This window comes from Macrotis lagotis, chromosome 6, assembly GCF_037893015.1.
Source record: "Macrotis lagotis isolate mMagLag1 chromosome 6, bilby.v1.9.chrom.fasta, whole genome shotgun sequence".
Classification (NCBI taxonomy): domain Eukaryota; kingdom Metazoa; phylum Chordata; class Mammalia; order Peramelemorphia; family Peramelidae; genus Macrotis; species Macrotis lagotis.
Genome location: NC_133663.1, coordinates 90897969 through 90925707, shown reverse-complemented (window position 1 = coordinate 90925707; position 27739 = coordinate 90897969). Strand labels below are relative to the sequence as shown.

General features: G+C 36.9%; 2 protein-coding genes and 1 pseudogene across 6 annotated transcripts in view; 1 reads left to right on the top strand and 2 right to left on the bottom strand.

Moving 5' to 3' along the window:
* COG3 (component of oligomeric golgi complex 3) overlaps positions 1–16840 on the top strand; it is a 71989-nt gene extending 55149 nt beyond the window's left edge. Inside the window, exons 21-23 of one of the 3 annotated variants that reach the window (XM_074191694.1) lie at positions 12112–12239; positions 13031–13129; positions 14987–16840. In XM_074191694.1, coding sequence (XP_074047795.1) covers positions 12112–12239; positions 13031–13129; positions 14987–15016 — 257 coding nt within the window. In that variant the 3' untranslated portion in view covers positions 15017–16840. The other 2 variants (XM_074191693.1, XM_074191691.1) reach the window with 2 other exon arrangements.
* A 2150-nt stretch (positions 16841–18990) lies between these two features.
* The window catches only part of ERICH6B (glutamate rich 6B), a 110503-nt gene continuing 101754 nt past the window's right edge, over positions 18991–27739 (bottom strand). For all 3 annotated transcript variants that reach the window (XM_074191695.1, XM_074191696.1, XM_074191697.1), the window contains 4 exons: positions 25497–25603; positions 25134–25289; positions 23106–23331; positions 18991–20877 (listed from right to left, as the gene is read on the bottom strand). In XM_074191695.1, coding sequence (XP_074047796.1) covers positions 20548–20877; positions 23106–23331; positions 25134–25289; positions 25497–25603 — 819 coding nt within the window. In that variant the 3' untranslated portion in view covers positions 18991–20547. The remainder of the gene's footprint in view (positions 20878–23105; positions 23332–25133; positions 25290–25496; positions 25604–27739) is intronic.
* Positions 26342–27271, bottom strand: LOC141491095 (large ribosomal subunit protein eL6-like; annotated as a pseudogene).

Here is a 27739-nt window from a genome sequence, read left to right as displayed (position 1 = left end):
TGCTTTATCCACTGCGTCACCTAGCTTCCCCAATTACATTTTTTTTAAAAAGTAGATCCTACTAAACATTGTTGCATTGTTTTAGGAGTATTTTAAATATTTGACGTACTTTTGATCACTTTTTAGTGTTTTTTTTTAAAGAATTCCTTTAAAGCTATTTCCTGTTGAATTGCATACTTCAGATAGAGAACATTTATCACATTTCCAGCATTTGATGTAAGACTGGATAGTTTTTAACCTTTTATAAAAAAGCATCTCTGCCACTTTTTTTCTAGTTTTAAAATACATTGATTGAGAGGTGCCATGGACTTGGAATCAAGACCTTTGACAAATAACTTTTCCTTCTTTTTTTTAAAAATTTTTTGTTTTTTGTTTTTTTTGAAAGGCAAATGGGGTTAAGTGCACCACCTAGCTGCCCCAACTTTTCCTTCTTGATCTAAGTTGGGTATATAATATTTCTGATATTAGTCACCTCTTAGAGTTGTTGTAAGGGAAGTGTTTTTTTTTTAACAAAAACACACTGTACAAATGCAAGTAATTATCATGAATAAATCAGAAAATGCCCAGTGTTAGTTCTCAACCCGTGAGGTGCCATTCTTTGGACAGTACAAATAACATGAAAGCATATTGAGTTCTTATTTTTTTTTTATGCCATTGAAATCCATCGATTTCAGCAACCATTAAGAACATCATGTGCAGAGCAGATGATAGACCCTAAGTTCAGGGAGCTTTTGGAAGGATCAGAAATGAACATGGGCGGGGTGGGGGGCAGCTAGGTAGTACAGTGGATAGATCCCCGGCCCTGGAGTCAGGAGAACCTGAGTTCAAATTCAGCTTCAAACATTTGATACTTAGCTGTATGACTTTGGGTAACTCATTTAATCCCATTGCCTTGAAATAAACATTAATGATAACATAAAAGAAATGAGCATAGGTAACTTTGGTCAGCCAGATAAAATAGACTGCCTAGTTACATACCAAAATGCTGTTTTGGGCCCCAAAGTGAAAAGTTGTCTTTGGTAAAGTATAAAGAAAGATACTCAAGTGGAGTTGCATTGAAATGGGCTTTTTTTTTGAATTAACATTTTTTTAGATGTAGAAATTCATTAACTGGAGATGAGGAGGTGAATTTTAGATGTGGAAAATAGGATGAGCTGAAGCCCAGATATGGTAGGGTGTATATTCAAAGGGGAAGGGGAAGAATGATCAAATTCTTCTAAACCATAGAATCAGAGTGAAGTGAGATTATGGGAGGACTTGTATGCCAAGCCAGGAAACTCTGACAGTACTTGATAGACAGTAGAGAAGCATTGAAAAATAAATTGTACATGTTTGATATGAGCTGTCCATGTAATGAAGATGATTTTGGCATTAGTATTAAAGATAGATAAAAGGAGCTAGAGAGTAGTTTTGTGAAGATTGCTAAGGGACTCTCTGTTTTATGGGTGGTAGCTGTAGAGAAGAGAGGAAACAAGTAGGAGAGATGTTGAAGTAGAATAAATAAGGATCAGGTAATTGGATTTTTAAAGAGATTATCATTAGCAGTATTGGAAGGACTTGAATGTGTTGGATGGGGAGTGGAGTAAAGCAGGAAACTGAACCTTTAATTAAAGCCATTGAGAAAGTTGGGAATCTTCTATGGAACTTGGTAGATGATAGGGGAAAAAAAGCTTAGGGAGAGGATGGCATGAATTGAATGTACTTCAAAAGAGGGAATGTTTTGAAGAGGGATGGTAGTAGAAGACGTTTTAGAAAGTACACTGAGGATCTCCTTTTTCCCCTGTGAGTTGTGAAGAGTCAGAGGGTAAATGGCTACCAACAGAGGTGGTTACAAGGGATTTGAAATCTTCAGGAGATATCACAGAATTTTTAGAGTTGGAAAGACAGTGCCCCCTAGACCAAACCATGCAGGGAAAAAAGAATCTAGATCTGTTGGTTAAAACATTTAAACTTTTAGAGGATTTTGAGTATAGTTCCAAAGGATCTGGTGTAATGGCCCCAAAAATGAACCTGTAGAGGAGGAGGGGTAATTAAAATGAATTGTGGGTTTGGGAGGAAGCATTATGGACATAATCTTTGGAACTGTGGTGGCTAAACTAACTGTGATTGGGGAGCAGCAAGAAGGGGAGGTACACTGTTATAGCATGGTCTGCATCTCTAGTCTTGCAAAGTTAATCTACTGAAGAGTTTGAAATAGAAGTCTTGACTCCTCCTCCAGCTCTTAAAGGAAGGAATAGAGTTTCTTTTTTGTTGAAAGGAGAGAACAACAATAAATCACAAGATTCACACACAATATCAGTACCTCGTTTTCTATTTTGGGAAACTGGACACTGTCTTTGACCTCCTTAAAGTGTTTATAATCCCTTGTTTCTTTCTCTTGCAGTATTTGAATGCTAAACCACCTTTAATTTTCAAGGCCTTCTCTACTTGTTAGGTCATGGACTTTTGTAGTAATTCTTCAGCATTGCAAATAGCTCCTCTTCCAGGATGTCAATCCCCAAAATCATTCATTGAGTCTATGTTATGTTCAAGGCACTATATTAGTCACAGGAGTGGTCAAAGTGAAGAAGATAGGAACTCTGCCTTCAAAGAACACATGCTCTTATGTGGGGATAGGTTGGTAAGAAGACATACTTCAGTGGAAGTGGGAGGTCCTCAGTTTAGGTACTCTTTCCAGGAATGCGGATCATAGTCCATCTATGTTCCTCACCCCCCTTTTCTCTTCCTGGAGATTTGCTACAAGAAGTACACTCTGCTTGCCAGGGAGCCTGTCGTCTCTCATTAGCTTGGCACAGCATGAGTATCAGTGAAGCACTTGGGCTGTCTGGCACTTATCGTTTGCTCTTGCTACATGACCACCTGCTTTCCTAATCTTACATAGCTCATGTATCCATTTCTCCATTTCTCCTGTGTAAAACCCTGTTTGTAAACTGTTGTACCCATTACTGCCCACTCTGGCCTTCTCCTCTATTTCTTTTGGGAGATCCCCAGTTTCATTTCTTAGTTGACCAGCATGCTGTGATTCAGCCATAAAACCTTACTGTAAGAATATTTGTGTTAAAAAGATGGGCCTTTATTTTGGAAAGAAACTTGGAATCATTTATTTTCTTTATTAAAAAAGAACTCTACAATTTCCAAACAAGACAACTCATCCTGTGGTCCTTTATCAGTTCAATTCCAAACCCAACTTAATTATACCATTTGCTGTCTGTCCAAGTTTTTTATGCTGATGGACAAACTGTGTGTTGTTCATCCAGCCTCATAGCATAATCTAGACTTTATCCACTTGTTTTATCCTGTGTGAATAGTTACATTCTTTTCTTGAATGATGATGGATTTCATTTATGAATCTCTGAGGAGTTATAGGGTTTGCTATTCTAAATACCATGTAATTTACAAACAGGATCAACAGGGCATCAAGCAAATCTATTTACATCTTTCAAGGAATCTGACAAATTTTTGACCTATACCTGGGAGACGTCTCATTGATGAAGAACCTTTAAGGTGATAGTTTACTCTTCTGAATCAAATGCTTTTTTAGAGTCAAACTCTAGGCAAGATTTGATCTTGTATTTCTTGTACTCTTCAGTGAATTTTGTAACTATAAATATTTGGTCTTTTATAGAGCATTGTTGGGGATAGCTTGTCTGTTCCTATTTGAGTTTTACATCAAGAATGCATCTGCAGATTATTTTAATAAAATTTTTCTGTAGATAGGAAAGGCACATGGATTAATAGATATTGATATTTCTTGTTAGATTTTTAGGGTGTAATAGTAAGGTCTGAGATTTTTTTTCCCCTGTGTCTTTGGCATAATGCACTTTTTAATTATCTTTAGACTTAATCCTTTAAGACTATCTAAGTAAAGTAGCCCTATCTGACTTTTCTGTCTTTGCTTCCTTAGTATCATTTCCGCTTCATCAGGAATCATCTCCAGAAGTGTGGTTCCAGGCTCCATAGAATCCTTCCACTGCTTTTGTTTTTTAGTTTTTTTTTTTGCAAGGCAAATGGGGTTAAGTGTCTTGCCCAAGGCCACACAACTAGGTAATTATTAAGTGTCTGAGACCGGATTTGAACCCAGGTACTCCTGACTCCAGGGCCGGTGCTTTATCTATTGTGCCACCTAGCCGCCCCCACTGCTTTTATTAATGAGAAAAAAAATTTTTTTTAATTATCTGCTGATCATTACCATTTCTCTTATTTCTAGCTCCCTTCCCTTTCCAATGTCCTTGGGGTGATCTTTTAGATGGATGTTTTGCCAACTTTTTAAAAAGTTCCTTTCCCTTCATGTTTTATGAGTTGATTCTGCTCACAAATTTCCTCTTTTCTCTTTAAGGTTTTACCATCATGTGTCTATTTTAAACTGTTATTGCCCTTGGATGCTTTCTGTCCCAGCTTAGGAAATGACTATGGAAATGAGTGCTTGATATCTGAAGGAGTTTCCAATCTCTCTTGGACTCCTTATCACAATTAATGTACATAGTTTATATTTTGTTACAGTGTTTACTGTTACTGTTAGTTACTGTTTAATTCTTTCTCATTTTCAATTGTCAACAGCTCATTTAGATCAACTTAGAACTTTTCTGATAGTGTTACATCTTTTCCTCAATTTTGTTCTTTTTGATAATTTTAGTTTTTCTCTTTAACAGTTGAGTTTAATTGATCTAAGAATGAGTAGTTCCCTATCTTTTGAAATATAGCCCTTTTTGTTGTTGTTGTTTACCATGCCCAGTTTCTTCCAATTTTCTTCACTCCAGTCTATCCTCCACATATATATATTAAGTTGATTTTCCTAAAGGACAGGCCTGACCATGTCCTTTTCTTTCTTAATCAAATCTAGTGGCTAACTTTAGCCTCCAGGATTTCAAACTACTCTTTTTGGCATTCAGGCTTTTATAGTCTGACTCTTTCCTATCATTTCAGGTTTTTTAGACCTCATTCACCTCCTTTCAGTCTGGGGCTGAGTTATACCAGCTTCCTTCCACTTGTCTTTATACATAATGTTGCCATTTGACATCCATACTTTTTATCCCCTGGCCTCAAATGCTTTCCCTCCTTCAAGATTCAGCTCAAACACCATCTTCTGTGGGAAAGCCTGTCCCAGCACACCTCTGACATACCTCCAACCCAGCTTCGAAAACCTTCTCCTCTAAGGTTGACTTTTGTCTTCTCTTTGTATACTTAGTGCTTAGTATAGTGTCTGGAACATAGTAAGAGTTTAAGGAATTCTTCATGATTGATTGAAAGACTATTTTAAGTGTATAGGTGTGACACTACTAGGTAGCCCACAGGTCTTTAGCCTTTTCTCTTTTCTTCTAAATAATATTTTGAAATATTTTCCACTAACTTTCCTTATTCTCAGATTATCTTTATCCTGAAATAACTAATCAAAGCATTCATTGATTTTAACTTTTAAAGTCTTATGGACTTATTCATAGATTTTCTCTATGAATTTCTTCATAAGATTTCTCTTTTTCGTAGCCTACAACAGATGTTGGCCCATAAACTGCAGCTATTTTTGTAGTAGACTTTTTGCAAATACTTCTGAGTGTTTTAGTGTCAAATGATCAGATGTCAAAAGATATGTAAAGTGACATATATACACATTTGCATATATATGCTAGCTATTATTATGACTAAATATATCATGAAAAGTTGTTGCCTTTAGACAAAGGAACCACTGTTGCCAGTTTCTTTATATTTATCATTCTTCCATTTAACTATAATTCCCTTCTGTCCTTTGATTTCTTTTATAGTAAGACTGTTAAGATGACTATGTTTTAGTTCCTCTAATCATGGAGACATTGAGGTAGCTCAGTAGATTGAGTGCTAAGCCTGTAGTCTGAAAGACCTGAATTCCAATCCAGTCTCAGACACTTAATTAGCTGTGTGAACCTGAGCAACTCACTTTTATCTCTTTCTGTCTGTTTCCTTATCTGTAAAATCAGAATAATAATAGCATTTACCTCCCAGGGTTGTTGAGAGGATCTGATGAAATACTTTATTGTAAAGTTCTCTGCCAGCCTTAAGGCATTATATAAGTATTATCTATCATTATTTCTCTCAATTCATTGGTCAGTGGTTGAGTCTCAAATAGAGAGTAATAACAGCTAAATTAATCCTTATTCTTAGTACCCTCTGCTCCTTTTACCTTGCTACTATTACTGTAATAGTAGGTAGAAATAAAGGGGACTTCATAGATATGTGAAGTAATACATTTAATGGAACATAGAATGTGAATGTTGTAAGAGATGTACAAATTAAATGCCACGACAATTGAAGGAAAGGGAATGCTTGTATTCATCTGGGAGATATTTGAGCTTAACTGTTACTGGACAGGTAGCATTTCACTTACTGGAGATGACTGAGAAAACAATCCATCCCAAGTCTAGAGAACAAGTATGAGCAAAGAATTTAGAGGAAGGAAAAGGGCTACATTTAGAAAATGACAGATAGATTGATTTGGAGAATAGAGATAGTGAAGAAGAATAAAGAATGATAAGGCAAGAGAGGTAATTTCAACATATTTTTTTAAGGTGCTGAAATGTCAAATTAAGGATTCTAGACTATTTGATAGGCAATGAGGAACGAAAATTTTAAGGATGATTATTATTTTGGCAGTGGTATTAAGAATGAGTTAGAGAGGAAATTATAATTGTTCTACCCAGAGGCAGGAGAATAAATTTTTAGGCTTGTATGATTCATTTACAGGAGGATGGATAGGTACCAACTGTTGATTTTTTTGTAGCTATTTTTATTGATTAGTTTTGGTTACAGAATAAAAGAAGAAAATTTTGTGTGTTTACAGTTGCTTGTTGCTATAGGTACCTAATTGCATTGCCACCAATTTAGGAGTAGGGTTAATTTCATATATGAAGTATTTTGGATGATATATAATATTAAGAGTTTGAAAGTATCTAAGACCTATAGTAGGTAGTCTTATATTGAGCTAATCATTGTTACTGAATCATGTCCAACTCTGTGACTGTGGACTTTTGTCCATGGGGTTTTTTTTGGCAAAGATACTAGAGTGGTTTACTATTTCCTTCTCCAATAAGCCCCTATTTTACAGATGAGGAACTGATGCAAATTGAGATTAAGTGACTTGCCATGATTATACAGCTAATAAAATGTCTGAAGCTGGATTTGAACTCATCTTCCTGACTCCAGGCGGTACTTTATCCCCTGTATCACCTAGCTGCCCCATTGTGAGTTACATTTGGAGTCAAAGGACTTGGGTTTGAATCCTGCTCTACCATTTGCCACTGTGTGATGTTGGGCATTTAAGCTCTCTGAATCATTGTTTTTCATTTGTGAAGTATGAAAGTATGATCTTCAAAGTGTTTTTAAATACTAAGTCATGTGTGGTGCTGACTTGCCCCATTTCTGTGATTAAAATCCTACACGTTTTAACCTGGTTTTGACTTCTGTTGATTTTGTCCCATTGATGTCTTTTGAGAACAAATTATTTTCTTTTTTCTTTTTATTGTTTTTTTTGAATTTTACAGTTTTCCCTCTAATCTGGCTTTCCTCCCCCCCCCTCACAGAAGGCAATCTGATAGTCTTTACATTGTTTCCATGCTATGCATTGATCAAAATTGAATGTGTTGAGAGAGAAATATCCTTAAAGGAAAAAAATAAAATATAAGAGATAGCGAAATTACTTAATAAGATACCTTTTTAAAAAATTAAAGGTAATAGTCATTGGTCTTTGTTTAAATTCTACAATTCTTTCTTTGGATACAGATGGTATTCTCCATTGCAGATATCCTAAAATTGCCACTGATTGTTGCACTGATGAAATGAGCAAGTCTGTTAAGATTGATCATCACCCCCATGTTGCTATTACAGTACAGTGTTTTTCTGATTCTGCTCATCTTACTCAGCCACAGTTCATACAAATCCTTCCAGGCTTCTTTGAATTCCCATCTCTCCTGGTTTCTAATAGAGCAGTAGTGTTCCATAATGTACATATACTGCAATTTGTTCAGCCATTCTCCAGTTGATGTACATTCACTCAATTTCCAATTCTTTGCCACCACAAACAGGGATGTCAAGAATATTTTTATACAAGTGATGTTTTTTACCCTTTTTCATGATCTCTTCAGAATATAGACCCAGTACTGGTATTGCTCGATCAAAGGGTATGCATTTCTATTGCACTTTTGGTGTAACTCCAAAATTGCTCTTCAGAAAGGTTGGATGAGTTCACAGCTCCACCAACAGTGTGTTAGTGTCCCAGATTTCCCACAGCTCTTCCAGCAATGATCATTATCCTCTCTGGTCATATTGGCCAGTCTGAGAGGTGTGAGGTGGTACCTCAGAGATGCTTTAATTTGCATTTCTCTAATCAGTAATGATTTAGAGCAGTTTTTCAGATGACTATGGATAGCTTTGATTTTCTCATCTGTAAATTGCCTTTGCATATCCTTTGACTATTTGTCAATTGGGGGATGGCTTGTTTTTTAAATAAATTTGACTCAGTTCTCTATTTATTTTAGAAATGAGCCCTTTGTTAGAAATATTAGTTGTAAAAATTGTTTCCCAATTTACTACATTTCTTTTGATCTTGGTTACAGTAGTTTTGTTTGTGCAAAAGCTTTTTAATTTAACATAATCAAAATTATCTGATTTATTTTTAATGATGTTCTCCATCTCTTCCTTGGTCTTAAAATGCTTCCCTTTCCATAGATCTGACAGGTAATCTATTTCTTAATCTCCTAGTTTGCTTATAATATTGTCTTTTATGTCTAAATCCTGCACCCATTTTGATCTTATCTTGGTATATAGGGTGTGAGATGTTGGTCTAATCTAAGTTTCTGCCATATTAACTTCCAATTTTCCAAACCATTTTTATCAGAGAGTTTTTAATCCCAGCAGCTGGACTCTTTGACTTTATCAAACAGCAGACAGCAGATTATTGTAATCATTTCCTGCTATCTCTTTTGTACCTGGTCTATTCTTCCACTCTGTTTCCTTAGCCAATACCAGACAGTTTTGATGACTGATGCTTTATAATATAATTTTAGATCTGGTAGGGCTAAGCCACCTTCTTTCATACTTTTTTTCATTAAATTCTTGACTTTTTATTTCTCCATATGAATTTACTTACAATTTTTTCTAACTCATTAAAGTAACTTTTTGGAATTTTGCTTGGTAGGGCACTAAGCAAGTAGTTTAGTTTTGGTAGAGTTGTCATTTTTATTTTATTAACTCAACCTATCCATGAGCAATTGATTTTGCCCATTTTTTAAAATCTGATTTTATTTGTGTGAAAAGTGTTTTGTAGTTGTTTCCATAGAATTTCTGAGTCTGCCTTGGTAGGTAGATTCACAAGTATTTTATATTGTCTGAAGTTTCTTTGAATGGGATTTTTCTTTCTAGCTCTTGCTGCTGTATCTTGCTAGTCATATATAGAAATGCTGAGGATTTATGTGGGTTTATTTTATATCCTGTGACTTTGCTTAAAGTTGCTAATTGTTTCTGGTAGTTTTTTTAGGATTTTCTAGGTACACACCATCATGTCATCTGCAAAGAATGAGAGTTTTGTTTCTTCCTTCCCAATTCTAATTCCTTCTATTTCTTTTTCTTCTCTTATTGCTGAAGCTAACATTTCTGATACAATATTGAATAGTAGTGGTATTAACAGGCATCCTTGTTTCACCCCTGATCTTACTGGGAATGCCTCTAGCTTTTAATCCCCATTGCATATAATGCTTGTGGATGGTTTCAGATAGATACTGCTTATCATTCTAAGGAACAATCCATTTATCCCTACTCTCTCTAGTGAGAACAGATTGTTTTCAGTGTCTTCTAAGAACAACTCTATTTAGTAACTTGACTGGGTGGTTGACCCAGGGACTATAGAGAAGGAAAGGAACATTCCCATTCTGGAACTCATGTAGGAATTGTGGCAATAGAAATGAGGCTCCTGTCATTTGCTAGAAACAAACGTAAATAAACTGGCTTCCATTAATTTTATAGTATATAAGGTGTCTTAACAATGGCTCAGACTTTTGAGGATGCTTTCCGTTTAATTTCCTCATCCACTAGCTAAGGAGGTTCTTGTGTCATGGACCCTTGTAGCAGTTCGGGCTGCTATTTTTAAATGTATGAAATAAAAAGTAAGTCAACTATGTTAGAGTAAGTTATAAAAGTGGGTTTTTTTTTTTTTAAGTTTACATGGTTAGCTACAAATTTTTATCCTCAGAAGTTTGGAAACTACTTTATGTAAGCATCAGAGTTGATTGTCCATGTCCAAAGGGTGACTTACACGTCAGATATGCTTTTACAATATGCATGGAGCAAAGGAATCGGAGCCATAAGGACCTTTCTCTGACTTTGGAGCTTTGAGCCCCATGATTAGCTTAGCATTATTGAAACAGGTGATATCTTTGACTGAAGCAAATTTTCTACATTATTTTAAAGGGGGGGGCAAATTAAGTGATGATGCCAACAGGAACTGTGCAGTGGATAAAACACTGGGCCCAGAGTCAGGAAGATTCATTAGACATTTAATAGTTGTATGAACCTGGGCAGCTCATTTAACCCTGTTTGCTTCAGTTTCTTCACCTGTAAAATGAGCTGGAGAGGGAAAGGGCAAAATACTCCAGTATCTTTGCCAAGAAAACACCAAATGAGATCATGAAAAGTTGAACAGTATGGAAAGTGGCTTAACAAGAAGCCAAAAAAGAGTCTAGATTGATTGCTTTTTCCTGGATTCTAGAACTTTTTGTCAGGATATACAGGACTTTTTCTTACTCCAGTGAAGATGTATATGTAAATTCTGTTGTTTGTAATTAAAAAAAAATATTTTAGTTGGCATTCAGGGTTGAAAAACTGGTGTAGCTTGTAGGTCAAAAATTTTTAAAAAATACCAAAAACCCTCTCAGAATCAAGAGTCCTTGGTCATTTAGTTAGGTTACTGACCAGAAGTTTAGAAATAACAGATTTCTTTTCCTAGGGGTTCTAAGGCATTCGTGTCTACAGTGTTAAACCAGAACCCATTCTATTTAGACATAATTCAGCATTGCCCTGAAGTAGGTCTAACAATTTTTGGATTAATTGCTACTTTTAGCCATGGTTTTTAGTTGTATATAGGACTGATTTGGGGATATTAAACTTTGTTTTGTGAGCTGAATTATATGGAAGTACATGTAACATAGGTACAGTAAACATTTTTTTTCCTTAAAATAAATTAGTAACTGGTAAATAGCCGTATTTTTGTAGCTTTGCCTAAGGGCTTTAAGTGTTATTGAAATAATGTTCTTTTTTCTGTGACAAAATTCTTTTTTTTCACTACTGAAGTGATTGTGACAAAATTCTTTTTTTTCACTACTGAAGTGATTTTTCCTTAGAGTAGAATCCTAGTGGTGAATCTTAGTTGGTATAAAAATCCATTGTGACTAATTCAGTAGCTGTGATTATCATTGTTAAAACTCAACTATATCTCTTTTCATTTTAGCAAGTTTACATATTTTTAAGTAAGGAAATTTCATTTGGATATAGCAGTACTAGCATAGTACACCTTGGCTTTAATGAAAAATGTTCTGACCATATTATCAAAATGGAGTTTAATCTAGTTAGAGAATTGTTGGGTATACAAGCTCTGAGAATTCTTTGCAAACAGTCTTAGTCAACTTAGGATGACGATGACGATGATGATGGCGATGATGATGATGATGATGATGATTGCTTTTGGGACTTTTAAAAAAGTTTTTGAAAAATTATAAACATAATCCAATAAGGGTTAAAATCTTAACCCCAATGAGGCTAAAGGCATACTCTCCAATCCATAGTTTAACAAAGCAGAACAGAATAATTAAGCTGTATTGAACTTGTAAAGAAGGTAATTTTGTTCTGTGTCACCTTTCTGGTTAGCCAGAAATTTTGCCACATTTGTTCTTATTTTGCTTTTTATTTCTTTTATTAAAGTTTAGTTTAGAGTAAACTGAGACTTTTGATTGAAAATTGCAAGATCAAATAGGCAAGGGGAAATAGAGCTAAGCCATTGCAAGACCCCTCTTTTGGAAATTTTTCCTTTTGAATTGAAATGCTTATGTTCCCATTCTTTTTCTTTGTGTCAGTAACTGAAAGTTAACTTCTTCCTAGTCAAAGTCAATGACCTAGTGTCAAGTACCTACAAGACAATAAAAACAAAGCTGCCATTGACATTGAGAAGCATGTCTCTGTACTTATCCAATAAAGATACAGAATTTATCCTGTTTAAGCCTGTTAGGGTAAGTATTGCCTTGTTTATGATTATTGCCCAGTTTCTTAGTATTTGATTTCAACATAGATCATTTTTATACTTTAAATGACTTTAAAATGTTCATATATCTGGTATCTTAGTAAAGTTGATTACTCAAAGGCTATGATTCTTGTATGACCAGTGTCTATCTGACAGCATTACCTAATTTTTTGACCACATCCTTTGCAAACTCTACCTCATCTATAAGTACTTATTGGTTGATTTTGAAAATGGAAATAATTTTTTTTAAAAAATTAAACAAAAGCATTGATGTGGCCTAATGTTAAACCACATATTATAGGAGTCAACTCACTATTGTATTGATGAGTAACATCATCAGATTGTTTGATGTGATCACAGAAGGATTATATGTCAGTAAAGAATTAGAATTTAATTCTCCTAGTCCTGTGTAAGACACATCTTTCTTTAAGAATTTGTTTAATTTTCAAAATACCTTTTATACATTTGGGGATTTTATAACACTTCATGTAAGAAATTGCTACTGAACTCTGCAACATACTCTGAGAGTTCAGGGCTTGCCATAATTAAGTTTTTGCTATAAACATAACCTGACAAGCTTGTCTAGGCTTGTGCTAACACATTACCTGAAATGTTGAGTATACATTACACATCTTTGGTAATGATCCTGTGAAAGAAAGATTATTATTCCTACATGTTATGGCAAATTTCATTAAGACTTAATGTTCTAATTGCTTCATATTTAAGACAATTGCTCAGTTTTTTTCAGTGCCTCATTTAATATATTTTCTTCTTTCTAAGAATAACATTCAGCAAGTATTCCAGAAGCTCCATGCCTTGTTAAAAGAAGAATTTAACAGTGAAGATATCCAGATCATAGCTTGCCCTTCCATGGAACAGGTAAGTTTTGTAGATTTTTTTCACTTTTTTTTGAGTTCATTTATATATATCTTTGGCCATATTCTCCTCTAGTCTGATGAGAATTCAATTTTGAATTGTCTTTGGCTATGTGAGATTGCTGTAAGTTTTAAGTGGGGTGAGGGAGCCATTTAAAGTGACAACTGTGTTCTGGATGAAATCCCATCTGTCTTTGGAAATGCCAACTAGCGAGAGCCAAGGAGCTGAACAAGCTATCTTGAATCATGGATGCCAAAAGTCTCAGATTTCAGAATGATTAGACTAAAAGCAAACTAATTACTTTAGGACTCAGAGTAGATGCAGAAATTTTCTCTTCTCATTTTGTAAATTCTAGTAGCTACGAGAGGAGAGAGACAGGGAGGGAGGGAGGGAGGGAGGGAGGGAGAGAGAGAGAGAGAGAGAGAGAGAGAGAAAGAGAGAGAGAGAGAGAGAGAGAGAGGAGTGTGTATCTTGATCTATTATTCTACCTCTGTATTTCAAATACTTGGTCTTCAGGGTTTCTCTCCCAGTTTGACTCTTGCCTTTCTTTTTCGTAGCCTTATTCAGAATGTTTTTTGAGAGCATTATTACATACAAACATGATACTAAGTACTTTTGAAGAGAGAGTTTGCAATGTAATTAGTAACATTAGCAACATAATAATAATAATAATCAGCATTTTATAGCACTTTAAGTTTCACAAAGTATTTTACAAATTTTATTTAATCCTCACAACAGGCCTGGTATAGGTGCTTTATTATAATTCCCAGAGAAAACTAAAGCAGACAGAGACGATGTGACTTGCCTAGGATTATGCCGCTAATAAGTATCTAAAGGAACCTGGATTCAAATTTAGATCTTCCTCATTCCAGATCTAACACTATATCCACTGATGCCATACATGAAATAAAGCCAAGAAAAAACTACCAGGCAAAATATATTAAATGCCAAATAATTGTATAGCCAGCAAGTGCTATAGTAGTTGAAGAAAGAAAGGAAGTTGGGTGGGTTGGGGTCATTTGAAAACAATAGCAACTAGCATTTATTCAGTGTCTCCCTGATCTGTCTGAGCTTTTCTTCTTTCATTTGGAATTGTTAGTTTCCCCTGATCTACAGTCTTCTTAAGCTGACTTTCCTATAGTCTTTCTCATTTTCCATATTCCTAATTATGAACATAGATGAACATCTGTGCCTTATTTTAAGCAAAAATTCAGAACGAATATATTAATCTGTAAGGGTGTGAGTAAAGAATTCTTTTGGGCAGTTAAGTGGTGCAGTAGATTGGGGATGTTGGGTCTGAAGTTCAAATGTCACCTCAGACCCTTACCAACTGGATAACCTTGGGCAAGCCACTTAACTCAGGTTACTTCAATTTTCTTATCTGTAAAATGAGCTGGAGAAAGAAATGACTAGTATCTTTGCTAAGAAAACTCTCAATTGAGGTCATGAAGTCAGACATGACTGCAACAACTGAGTAACAACGAAAGAATTCTTTGCTTTTATAGGATTATTTATGGAAAGTATTTTTAAAAAATTAGTACATTTGTAGAATTTAGTTGTATCTAGTTTTTCAAGAACCCATTTATTCTATAAAGTAAGATAATTGGTTCTGTATCTTTGGATTCTGTCATTTATGTCTATATATATTTGTTTTCTCTGTACCTCTCCTGAAGCTCCTTGAGCCAGTAATCATGTCTCCATGCTGGATATCTCCCCGTAGTATCCCAGATCACTGCTGCTTTAGAAGACATGTCAGGGCTGTTGTGGAGCATTCCTCAACAAGGCTTTCTTCTTCTTTTTGTATGGTAAAGAATCACCATGATTATAGCAGCTCATGTGCCCTCTCCCTTTGCTTTTCAGGTGAACTTGTTGCTCTCAGTGTCCAAATAACCAAGTCCCTTGGACTGCTGAAAACAGATATAGAAGGTATGCCAGGCCGGAGTGGGCTAAGGAGTCACCCACACAGCCTGCAGAACATTGGGAGGGTTTGTAGGGAGGTCCCTCCGGGCCCACAGATGACTTGAAAGTCTTCTATGCTTCTCAGCAGCACTGATTACAGAATGAAATCCAAGCAAAGGTGAAAAAGTACCAAAAATGCCAAAGATTGACTTGTAAACATAGATCACTGCCTAATGTTATTAAAATGGCTGTAAGATAAGTATTAGAAGTTAATCTGTGGACATGCAGTGAAATGATTCCTGCAGAAAATATGTGCAATGAAAGTAGGTTATTAGTTAGGAGTAGTGAAGAAAAGTCTCGAGGAAGTTCATTAGACAGCTTCTAGAAGTGTGGTTGTCTAAAGTGTTAGTGGCTGTTGAACAAGCTCCTGGAAATGCTTTTCATAACACTGGTAATGTTTTGTTTCTGACACCACTTTGTAGCAAAGATGGGATATTCTGGGAGCATAGTTTGCTTTCTTTAGAATTCAGGGAGTTATCTTTCTATGTTTGTTGTAAAGTAGTTTCAAGAAGCAGATCCTGCCACCAGGCCCTGGGATTCTTCCCTTGCTCCTTGGATTGTTTTAGTGGAGAGCTGACAGGAGAGAAAGCTGGAGCTGCCCGGCTCACAGTGGGCATGAGGTATCTCTGAGAAACATCTGCTTGGTCCAACTGCGAGTTCGTGAGTGGCAAGGACCAATGAAAGTGTCTTGGGCTTGGGAAGGCTCTTCCAGGGGAGGACTGAGGCCACCCATCTTGGTTCCCTGACTTCAGTTGAGCACTCCCTTGAAGAGAGAATGCTTTCATGGTCTCTGCAGTCACATGACTGGAATCCACAGCTTTCTTTCAGTGGAATAAATCTTGGTAAAGGAGATAAGGAAGATGGAGATGGATGACAAAACACTTTAAAGCTCACCATTGTATATCAGGGATCATAAAAGAAATGATGCACATCTTTGATTTCATACAAAGCTTAGCTGGTAATTTAGTCTGGGGTTGCAGCCAAAGTTGTATAGCAGACGTGGCTTATTTGAGGGGGTGGGGCTAGTCAAGCATTCGTCCAGAAGTGAAGCTCTGAGCAGGCTCCGAGATGAAGACCCTGATGTGCAGGTAGTGACTGTGCCTCTTTATCCAGTGACTTGGCACAGTGTTCTATATAGAGATGTTACAATCTGATGTCCATTAGGTGGAGTGGGGCATCTGTTTTTCAAGTCAATTTACATTTGTTGTAGAGTTTGCTTGATTAACTGACTTGTAGGAAAGGGCGAGAGAGGAGCTCAGGCTTATTCTGTGAAGTGAGCTAAGAGGGAAGATGTAGTTATTCTTCCACTCATTGTTATAAATATATGTTTAAGAACATAAGACTGTAAAATATCCATTTTGTATGATATATGTATATTTGGTCTTTTTGAATAGCCTTTTCCCAAGAGAAATGAGGGCATGATTGCTGTATAGTACTATGACTGATTTAATTACTTGTACAGAAGAGTATGTATTTCCTAAGTGAGGGTCAAAATGTTTAGCAGGATTCATTCTTGTGTTTTGAATTTTTCTTTTCTGAAATACTCAAAACACCTGTCAAAGTGCTGGATAGTAGTGATCCGACATTTGCTAAATGAATATTTGTTTAAATCTGTACAGTTTCAAGTGTTTACTTATACAGATAGTGTATATACTTTCAAATGATTAATTTAAAATACTTTATATTATCTGATTAGGAACTTGCAGTTTTTAATAAATGTGGATTTTTTTTAAAAATAAAGATTTTGCTTCCTAACTTGTCCAACTCTTTTATTTGTGTCTTCAAATTCTTCTGACAAGATGATTCTAATGAAAAGACAAAGTACCAGAGGCATCTAAAATTTTAATTAAGACAATTTAATTTTTTTTTGTTAGCAAGACACTCTTCTCAAATACTGGCAGTATAGCTAAGCACATTGAAAATTCAGCTTTTTTAATAGTAGCAATATCCAAAAAACCCCTACTAATAGTAGTATCTTCACTGATGTTATAAGCCCACAGAGCAGGGGCCTAGCTGAGAGCAGAGAGCTTGACTGTTCAGGGACTGGTCAGATGAAAGCCTGGATATAGTGCATAAAGAACCTTAATTTCAGGGCCTGAGAGGAATAGGGACAAAGGAACCCAAGTGGAGGGTTGAGTCTTTGTTTTAGCTTATGCATCAGTGTACCACGTATGTGACCTAAGGGGGACCTGGTTAAAGATACTGGAGCTCAAAGTAAAGAGACAAAAGGTAAAAATTTGACAAAAGTTAGAAGCAGTCTTCACAGAACTTGTTTTTCTTTTTTTAACAGACCATTCACAGATGGGCAGTAAGTCTTCTGTAGTAGATAGAGAAGCAGCTTTGGAGGTAGTTCAAAACAGATCTGATGCAGGAGGACTGATGTGGGAGGACTCACAACGTCTTTGAGTTCAGTGGCACATTAGATAGACACTGGCCTTGGAGTCAGGAGGACAGGAGTTTGAATTCGACCTCACACTTGCTGTGTGACCTTGGGCAAGTCACTTAACCCTGATTGCCTTGCATCCAGGGCCATCTTCAGTCATCCTGACCTATATCTGGCCACCAGACCTAGATGGTTCTGGAGGAGAAAGTGAGATTGGTGACTTAGTTTCAGCATCTCCTCACTCAAATCCAATTCATGTGCTTGTCATGAAATCACCTCCCTGATGTCTTAGTCTTTGAAAATAAAGGACAAACATCTCATCCTTAAAATTCAAACAATTACAAAATGTGGAAAGTATTTAGGAAGTCAGTCTATCAAAACATACTTGGGGGGCGGCTAGGTGGTGCAGTGGATAAAGCACCGGCCTTGGAGTCAGGAGTACCTAGGTTCAAATCTGGTCTCAGACACTTAATAATTACCTAGCTGTGTGGTCTTGGGCAAGCCACTTAACCCCGTTTGCCTTGCAAAAACCTAAAAAAAAACCACATACTTGGTATTTTTATATAATATGTTAAAAATTATTTCCAAAAGAAGTCATGAACATCTTAAAGCATTGGAGAATAGTCAGTGTTCACTGTAAGTCATTGTCATGGTAATAAAATGAAAATGCCACTGGAGTTAATTTACAGATTTATTGCTCTGTCTTAGGGATACTTTACAAGAGCCAGGTAAAAATAACAAAATTCATCTAGGGAAATGATGGAGAAAGGGAAAAAATAATGGAAAAGGAGCAGTATTTCTAGAACTCAAACTATAGCTATATATAATAGTTATATAATTATTCATAATAAATAAGCAAAAGTCATCAGAACCATTTAGTAGGAGTTAGAAGTAGATCAGTGGGGGCAGCTAGGTGGCGAAGTGGATAGAATACTGGCCCTGAAGTCAGGAGGACCCGAGTTCAAATTCAGTCACTTAATCCCATTGCCTTACATAAATAAAAATTTTTTTACAAAGGAGTAGATCATTGGAACAGATTGGACATGGAAGAATTAGAAATGATGCTGCTCAATATAGCATTCGCCAAACTCCTAAACATTAATGGCCTAGAAAAGAACTCCTTTATGATAAGAATTTCTGGGGGTGTCTAGGTAGTACAGTAGATAAAGCACTGGGGCTGGAGGCAGAAGGATCTGAGTTCAAATGCAGCCTTGGATACTTAATACTTAGCTGGGGGATCTTGGGCAAATTACTTAACTGCATTGCCTTGCAAAAATGAAGAAAAAATTTCTGGGAAAACTAGAAAGTGTTCTGGTATACCACATTCCACAATAAATGCAAAATAAACACATGATCTAATATTAAAGATGATCTCATTAAAACAATACAGCTTTTACTTTTCAGAGCTGTTAGGGAATGAATGCTTTAATGCAATAATTGTTAGCATTTATATAACAGCAAACAACATGATCTTTATCAAAAAAACAAGGAATAGAGAATTGTAAAAATTAAATCTTAATTCCATGAAATTGGAAAACTTTTGCAAAATAGATAATGCCTTTAAGAGGAAAAATGGTTGTGGAAGAAAATAGATTTTATCTAACTAAATATACATACTGGACACATATACTTACATATACACATACATATACATATTACCCATATGGTATGGTCATTTTTAGTAGACGTAGTCAAAGGATATGAAAAGATATTTCTTAAGAATTGCAAGCTGTTCACAGTCATATGAAAGAATTCCCCAAATCATTAATCAAAATGACTCTGAGGGTTTGCGTCACACCCAGAAAATTCACAAATGACAAAAGATGAGAATAATTAAATGTTGGAAAGTGAATTCCTAACTCTAGAAAGCAATTTGAATTTAAGAAAGTAATATGGTGAAATGCCCACCATTTTACTAGCTCTGTGATCCTGGGCATGTCAATTAACCCTGTTTGCCTTAGTTTCCTTGTTGATAAAATGAACTGGAGATTCTACCAAGAAAATCCCAAATGCGATCATAGTATTGGACACAACTGAGAGAAGTAATGAACATCTTAATATCATAGGCTGTTAATGTTTGGGAATTTATTTAATGTTGGATATTGTTTGATTTGTAGATTCCAATGTTTGGTATATACCAAGTTGATCAATGTTAAAAAAAAAAATAAAACTAAACACCCAGACACCAAAATAGCTCTTTTTGTAGGTAGTAAAAAAGTACAAACCGAGCAGATGTTCATTGGTTGGTGATGGCTAAACTCTCTAAACGCAAAGAGTGAGAAATGACTCACCAACTAAGGAATACTGGTAACTTGCTTTTCTATAGTTCCTTAGAGTTTGCCAGGTTCCTTTCAAATATCTCATTTGATCCTTACTACACTCCTGTGATGGAGGTGGCCTTTTTAAGACAGTTTATAGATTAGAAAACAGGTCGAGAAGTTAAATCACACTTTTGTTGCTGTTGTTCTTCAGTTATATATATGAGAGTTATATAATTATAGGTTAACATATAAAACAAGTCATTAAAATCTTTTAGTAGTAAAGTAGATCAATGGAATAGACAAGGACAAATTAGAAATGTCACTCAATTCAACCTTCAGTAAACTCCCAAACATTAATGACTGATGATATTCATTAAGATGTTCATTATTTCTCTCAGTTGTGTCCAATTGTGTATTCATATTTGACGTTTTCATGGCAGACTATCCAGCTCATTTTACAGATGAGGAAACTGAGGCAAACAGGGTCAATTGACTTGCTCAGGTTCACATAGCTAGTAAGTGTCTGAATCTGGATTTGAACTCAGGTCTTCCTGACTCCATCCTGTCACCTCTATCCACTGTGCTAACTCTAGTATTGCCTGCCAGATTCAAATTGTGATTAACTTTGAATCTTGTCCAAAGAGAGCATGTTAATTTTTGTGTGCTGGAACAAATGGAGCCTGTCCAAAGAGAGCGTGTTAATTTTTATGTGCTGGAACAAATGGAGCCTGTCACCAACTCCCCAAAAGCCCCACGCTGTACTAAACATAAGAGGTTGTGCCTGGGTGCTCCTCAAATTCTTAAAAGTACAATGAGCCTTAGGCTGCCTTTGACGGACGGGAGCCATGGGATTTCCTAGGAGGACGCTGTGAAGGGCCCTTCGACTCCACTATCCTACAAGTGATGCCCTTGTAAAGTGCCTTCTCGGGTTCCAGGAGAAGAAACCTGATTTTTCCAGCACGCAGTTGTTCTTCCACTTTGGACATGGGTGAGTGACCCTTTATGAAGTTCTCCAGGTCATGTATGGTCAAACAACTCAGTTCTTTCATTTTCTTCAGGAGGATGCTGATAGTTTGGAATTCCTGTATGTTGTGGGTCTCCAGGACTTCCTTGCTTTGCAGTATGTTCTCTGACTCAGAGTCTATGGCCTGCAAGGGGTGGAGTTCCAGAAAAGTCTTAGGTTCAACCCTGCCCCAGCTCCTTGGGGTTTCCCTTTCTAATGGATCTCTGCCCTGGGACTAGGTTGGAGCCTTCTCTGAAGTATGGGGTAAGAAGGAAGGGAAGGGCATGCTGATGTTACGTTTTTACCGAAGAAATGATAGGCAAGAAAGGTTCCAACCTTTTAGCATCCCTCTAAGTACCCTCTATGGGTTTGATAAATAGATAATTAAACATAATGCACATAATGCACACTACACACACACACACTCTCTCTCTCCTTCCTTCACCCCTGTGCTTTCTCCATCCTCAGCTCCCCAGTTCTCTGCCTCATTTCATGTCTTTTGGGCTTTGTTCTCCATAGGAGTGTCAGATCCTTCTGTCCGTTTTCTCACTACCAGGTTTCCACAGGGGACAGTACACCAGAAATTAGAAATCTATTTTCTGCTTCTGCCTGTTCATCTGTTCCTGTCTCAATCTTAAAAAGCCCTAGAGGAAGTCTATGACTGAATTGGAGTCATACAGGACTAACTCTGGACCTCCAAAGGTATGTGGTTACAAATGAGAGAAGAGGGGTATATTTTATACAAAGATAATTTTGGTCTTCGTTTATCTGGTCAGCTGGGGAAAAGACTTTTATTTAGGATAGAAAATCTAGTGACAATTTTTTTGTGTGACAGGGACTCCTTTGGCAAGTCTATTGACCCATTCTCAGGATTGTGATTTTTGTTTTGATTTTTTTGCCTTCAGGCTGTTGAACCGTTTTCGGGATAATGGGTCTGTGATTGCTAGATTTTTGTCTATATTCATAGCCAAAGAAAATACGTAATTCCAGTTAGAGGGTAAATATATTTTTCTTTTCCTCATCCAAGTTCATAGACCTCCATGAAATCTATCCATGGAGCTCATGGGAGTTCAGGGACCCTGGGTTAAGGGTTCCTTCTCTAAGGGGATCATGGTCATAGCAATATACAGGTTAATTTTGATGAGGGTTTAATTACTTCTTCCCACTTTCTTTGTCAGTAGTGAAGTAGCTGTTGTAAAAGCTGGAACCTCCTAGGAGAGAGCTTTGGATTTATAACCAAAAGACCAGGTTCAAATTCCAAGGCTGTCATATAGGGCCTGTAAGACTTAGAACAAATGCCTTTAACCTCTCTGAGTTTTAGTTTCCACACTTATAAAATGAGGGAATTGGATTAGACAAATTCTAAGAACCCTGAGCTGTAAGGCTATGATGATAAGAATAGCTAACAGTCATTTTGTACTTTTAAGTTTTGCATATTTTCACTTTATATATATGATCTCCTCTAATGATAATAAGCATAATCACTGTGCTAAATGTTTTAAAATTATTATCCTGGGGGCCGCTAGGTGGCATAGTGCATAAAGCACCAGCCTTGGAGTCAGGAGTAGCTGGGTTCAAATCCGGTCTCAGACACTTAATAATTACCTAGCTGTGTGGCCTTGGGCAAGCCACTTAACCCCATTTGCCTTGCAAAATAAAAAAAAATTATTATCCTATCTGATCCTCACAACATCCTTGGGAGGGAGCTACTATTATTTACAGATAAAAAAAATAGGCTCAGCAAAGTGATATATTCAGAGTCACATCATACATAAACGTCTAAGGCAGGACTGACTTGAACCTGAACTTTTTTGCTATGATTCTCCAATCATTTCTTTTGGTATGTCCTTATTATGTTCCCTCTTTCACCCTCTCTTTAGTATATATCCTCTCTGGAAAGTTTTCTTGCTTTCTTTCTCTATTTTCCCTAGTAGAGGACAGTATAACTTCTGATTATTTAGGCACTGATTAGTTTTGTTCCTTGACTGTTGTCACTTGGATATTCTCTTCCTCTCACCATTATTAGCCACAGAGTGAATAAAAGAAATAAAAAGAGATGAAATATAAGTATCATATACGTGTGTGTGTATGTGTGTGTGTGTGTGTGTGTGTGTGTGTGTAATGAGTTATATGGGTTTGCCTATCAATTTAAATACTCTTTTCTGGTCATGTGTTGTCAGGAATAACAGGGATAGATGGGTGGATGGATGGATGGATGGATGGATGGATGGATGGATGGATGGATGGATGGATAGATGGATGGAAGAAAAAAAAGGAAGGCAGGTACATGTGGTTCAAAGCATGCCACTAATCTCTTTGGATATGAGTAATGAGCTTGAGGGGTGATGCAGATAGATTAAAAAAAAAGCTTACCTTGACTTTGGTGCCCATATTTAAGCGGATTTTTTGATTGAGATAATTAAAGGTGACAAGCACCTGATCCTGGGCTTTAATGTGGACCTCAAAGCATGGACTGAGTTGGAAGTAAATCGACTGGTAAGGGGGTACATGGATATGATGGTTTGAGTCCCACCAGTTCCAAGCCTTCTGTCTTTCTTTTTCTTCGAAGTAGAAGCCCAAAACAAGACTCAGACCCAACCTAGACCAAGAAACCTACAATCAGGCAACCAGAGCATTCAGGTTCTTTTAAGGACAAGATTACATTTGCTGTCTAATTCTCTTTCCCACTTGACTTGAACACAGATCACATAGGTTTGAGTCCATTTTTCTCTTTAGCTAAGAGATGTAACTATTGACAATAGAACCAAACAAATTTTAAGATTCAGGACAATGGGGTGAGCAAAAGACTCTCATGTAGCTTCGGTGGACCCATTGAACCTTCCTTCTATGAAGGCAAAATAAGTTGTCTTTAAGATAGTTGTATAATAATATGAATAGATTGCCTCAGGAATCTGTGAGTTTGAATCAAAGAGATTGGTCCTATTCATTTTAAAAATATAAATTTAAAAAATATGTTTATTGTTATCTTTTGTTGTTCTATTGCCTAGATTTCTTTCCTCACTCATTCCCTTGCCAGGTAGCTATCTCTTACAAAAGAATTAAGCCAACAAAACAACAATAAAAAAAAAAAGAAAAGGAACGAAAGGGGGAAAATCAGCAAAAATGATCCAACATAGGGTTAGCAGTGGATAGAGTACCAGCCCTGGAGTCAGGAGGACTTGAGTTCAAGTCAGGCCTCAGACACTTAATAATTACCTAGCTGTGTGGCCTTGGGTAAGTCACTTAACCCCACTGCCTTGTAAAACCAAAAAAAAAGTAATCAACATATGAAAACATTTGACATTATCTACAATGTTCCACACCTATAGATCCTAATCTCTGCAAAAGATGGGGAGGATGGTAGGGAGTGTCTTCTAATATCTTTTATCTAAAATTCTTTAGAATTTTACTACATTCAATTTGTGATTGGCTAGTCAATCAACTAGCATTTATTGTGTCTTTTACCAAGCTAAGCACTAGAGATACAAAGAAAATGCTGGTAAAAGATTAACAATTGTTCACTCATATTCAGCTCTTTATGACCTCATTTGGAGTTTTCTTGGCAAAGATACTGAAGCAGTTTGCCATTTCCTTCTCCAGCTTGTTACAATTTTTTGGGGGGGGGGGGTTGGGGCAATGGAGTTAAGTGTATCAAGTATCTTGAGTCTGGATTTGAACTGACTTCAAGGCCAGTGCTCTATCCACTGCACCACCTAGCTTCCCCTTCAGTTCATTTTACAGATGAGGAACTTGAGACAAGTTAAGCGACTTGCCCAGAGTCACACAGCTTATAAGGGATTTGAATTTAGGTCTCCCTGACTCCAGGCTTGGTACTTTATCCACTGTGCCACTAACTTACTTGCCCTATGACAAGATCCTCATCTATAAAATGAGGGTGGGGTTAGGCAAACTAGATGGTCCCTTAAGTTCATTTTTAGCTCTGAAGATGTAGGAGGCATCTACAAGATTGGTTTATTATTATTATTATTATTATTATAATATGATAATTCTTTGTATGTCCACCATCTTCCTGTTTGTGATAGTAGGGACTTCAATCCTCATAATTCTATGATTCTAGGATGGAGGTCCTCTCTTCCAGTTGTATTAACCTAGTTCTCTGAAGCAATCAGAGACTTTGACAGAAGTTGGCTTTCTAAACAAATTCTAAACCAATTTGGTCCTCTTCTAATATTTGTCGGGAATGACCACCAGGCTGTGGGATTTATGACTCCTATTTGACCATAAAGAGACAAAAGGCAACAAGGTAAAAAAACATTTCCAGAGAGGTCATGACTAAGCTAAGAATGGAATCCAGACCAAATCTCAGACCAAGGCATCTTCCACTTTTATTACACTGTCTCTCTGGGACCCAGGAAAACTGCTCCCACTCCCCAAGCATACCAGATCTTTTTGTTTTTGTCATAGAAGGTAGCATGTCCCATGTTGTTGAGGAGGGCCTGCAAGGTTAATTTTTCTTCATCTTCGAAAATCATGTAGGTGAAGACTTCACTGTCTTTAGTTTTAAGGATAATCATTGCTATGTTCCCTGATGGATAACTGGAAAGCTGTTAAGGCACAATCAGTCAATTTGGGATCTACTTAAAAAAATAAACTTATCCAGAACACACCTTTGAGGAAGCTCAGTAAAAAACATAGAGGTGGCAAATGCAAGACTTGCAGTCCCTACCTAGTATGTGACCCCAGATATCAATTGTACTTGCCAACGTGGATCAAAGTTAAATATCCCCATGCCCAAGCAGATACTAAAACTGACCTGTCCCATCTGGAAATAAAATGGAGAGCAGCTTAGAGAAAGAATCTTTACCCTCAGGACCCTTGTAGAACTGTGGAACACCAAGCCCTTGGTGAAGCTGGGGAAAAAGGAAAAAATCAGTTAAGTCACTAAGATGCAAGTCTCCATGAACAGCAGGGCCTGAAATTTGGCCCCAAGCTGCTTAAGCTATGATCCAGTTTTCATTCTCTAAATGAGCCTCAGTTAGATCATTAAACCACAACTAGCTCTGCCAGTAATGAACTGGGTGATCTATGTATTGGACTAAGAGTTGGATTCTAACCTGCCACAGAAACTTACTTTCTGTGTGACTCTGGGCAAGTAACTTAATCTCTGCCTAAGTTTGTTCTGTAAAATGAGGGGGATTGCATTCCTTTGTCTCTGAGGTCTTGTACAACTCTAAATCTTTGTTCCTATTTGGATCTCAGTTTCCTATTCTATTCCTATTCCCATGCTAATGAAATTTCTAATTCATAGTTTACTGCATACATTTTTATTTATATTATCAACCAATAACAATGACATTTTAAAAATCTGAAAATAAAACATTTATTTATCACGGCCAAACTTTAATAATATACATTAATAAGACAATCTCATAAAAATCTTGTGAGAAAAAAAATCATCTCTTGGTACTTGCTATTCCTTCCTGTCACCCAGAAAGGAACATGCCTTGAACATAACCTTGAAGTCATCTCTTTACTCTTTCTTCTCATTTATATCGAATCAGATGCCAAAACTTGTCAATTTTACCTCCATCTAAATTCTGCTTTCTGTCATGCAATTATTGCTCTAGTTCAGACCCTTAATCAAATCTTACCTAGACTACTGCCATAGTCTCTTTTTTTTTTTTTGCTATTCCAAATATTTTAATAAGAGTTCTCTGCAAGGCATTTAGAACACCAATTTGTGAGGATAAACTCCATTGGAGAGAGAGAATACAGATCGCAGGTAACCACGGAGCTGAGGAATTTTCTTGATTTTGGGCAGGAGCTGAGAGTCCACTGCTTTCTGATCAGCCTTGCGCTGCTCTGTAATCTCATATTTCTCTTTCTCTGTGTCAAAAATCTCTCCTTCTTGGTGTCTGGGTTTACGGAGCCTCTTCTTAAAGTAAGCATCAGTAAGATGATTTGGAATTTTTACACCAGAAAGGTTAACCCTAGTAGAGGTGGCAATGACAAATTTCTGATGGGTCCTTTGTAGAGGAACCCGATTGATGGTCAGAGGTCCAGTCACCAGTAGCAAACCACTAGCCAGCTGCTTCAGGAAAACCATGCCCTTGCCCCGTGGCAGCCAGTGAGCATGATCAGAACTGTGCCTGGGGTGATGCTAGACCCAAGTTTCCTCATATGCTGGCTGAAGGGTTTTTTGCCATGACTTAGGAGTTTTCTGGGCACAGCTTCAGTAGGGTAATACCTGGGCATTTTGCGAATCTTTACCACTCGGTTTCCTCCATTTTTATCATCACCAACTGGCTTTGAGATAGTAGCAGGCACCCTGTCTTTCTTTTTCCTTTCAATCTGGGTTTTTGGTGCAGCATATTTCCGCTTGTACATGGCTCTGTGGGAATACATTGCAGACCTGGAGTATCTGCCGATCCCTCGGGCCAAGACTGGGTTTCAACTGCAATGCTTTCGAGGTTTTTTCACCACCTTTTCAGCCCCATCTTCCTTTTTGGCCTTCCTTTCCTTTTTCCCTTTATGACCTTCTTTTCCTTTGGAGGCTCTGGGGGGGTTTTGTCTGCCATCTTGAGAGAAGGGGAAAGAGCCATAGTCTCTTAAATGGTATTTTAGCTTCAAGTCTTTTAATCCATAGAAAATTATTTCTAACACCTGCTCAAGAAACTCACTATCCCACTCTCTGTAGTGGCTCTTCCAAACCTTTTCATCCTTCATTAAACCTCTCATGGCTTCCCTTCTCCCACCCCTTCAACCTAGTATCATATTCTACTACTGTACTTTACAGAAAAAATTGGGACTATTTGCTGGAAGCCCTCTCTCCTATTCTCCTTATCTCATTCACTCAGATGCCTTCTGCAACTATCTCCTTCACCTACCACCTTCTACCACCTTCACATGAAGAGGGGATCCTATTTATTAAGGCAACTCCCTACCCAAGAGATAATTCCATCTTGTCTCCTCACCTTTGTTATATCTACTATCTCACCTTTAATTTCTTCCTTCTCTGTTGTCTACAAACATGCTCATATTTCTAT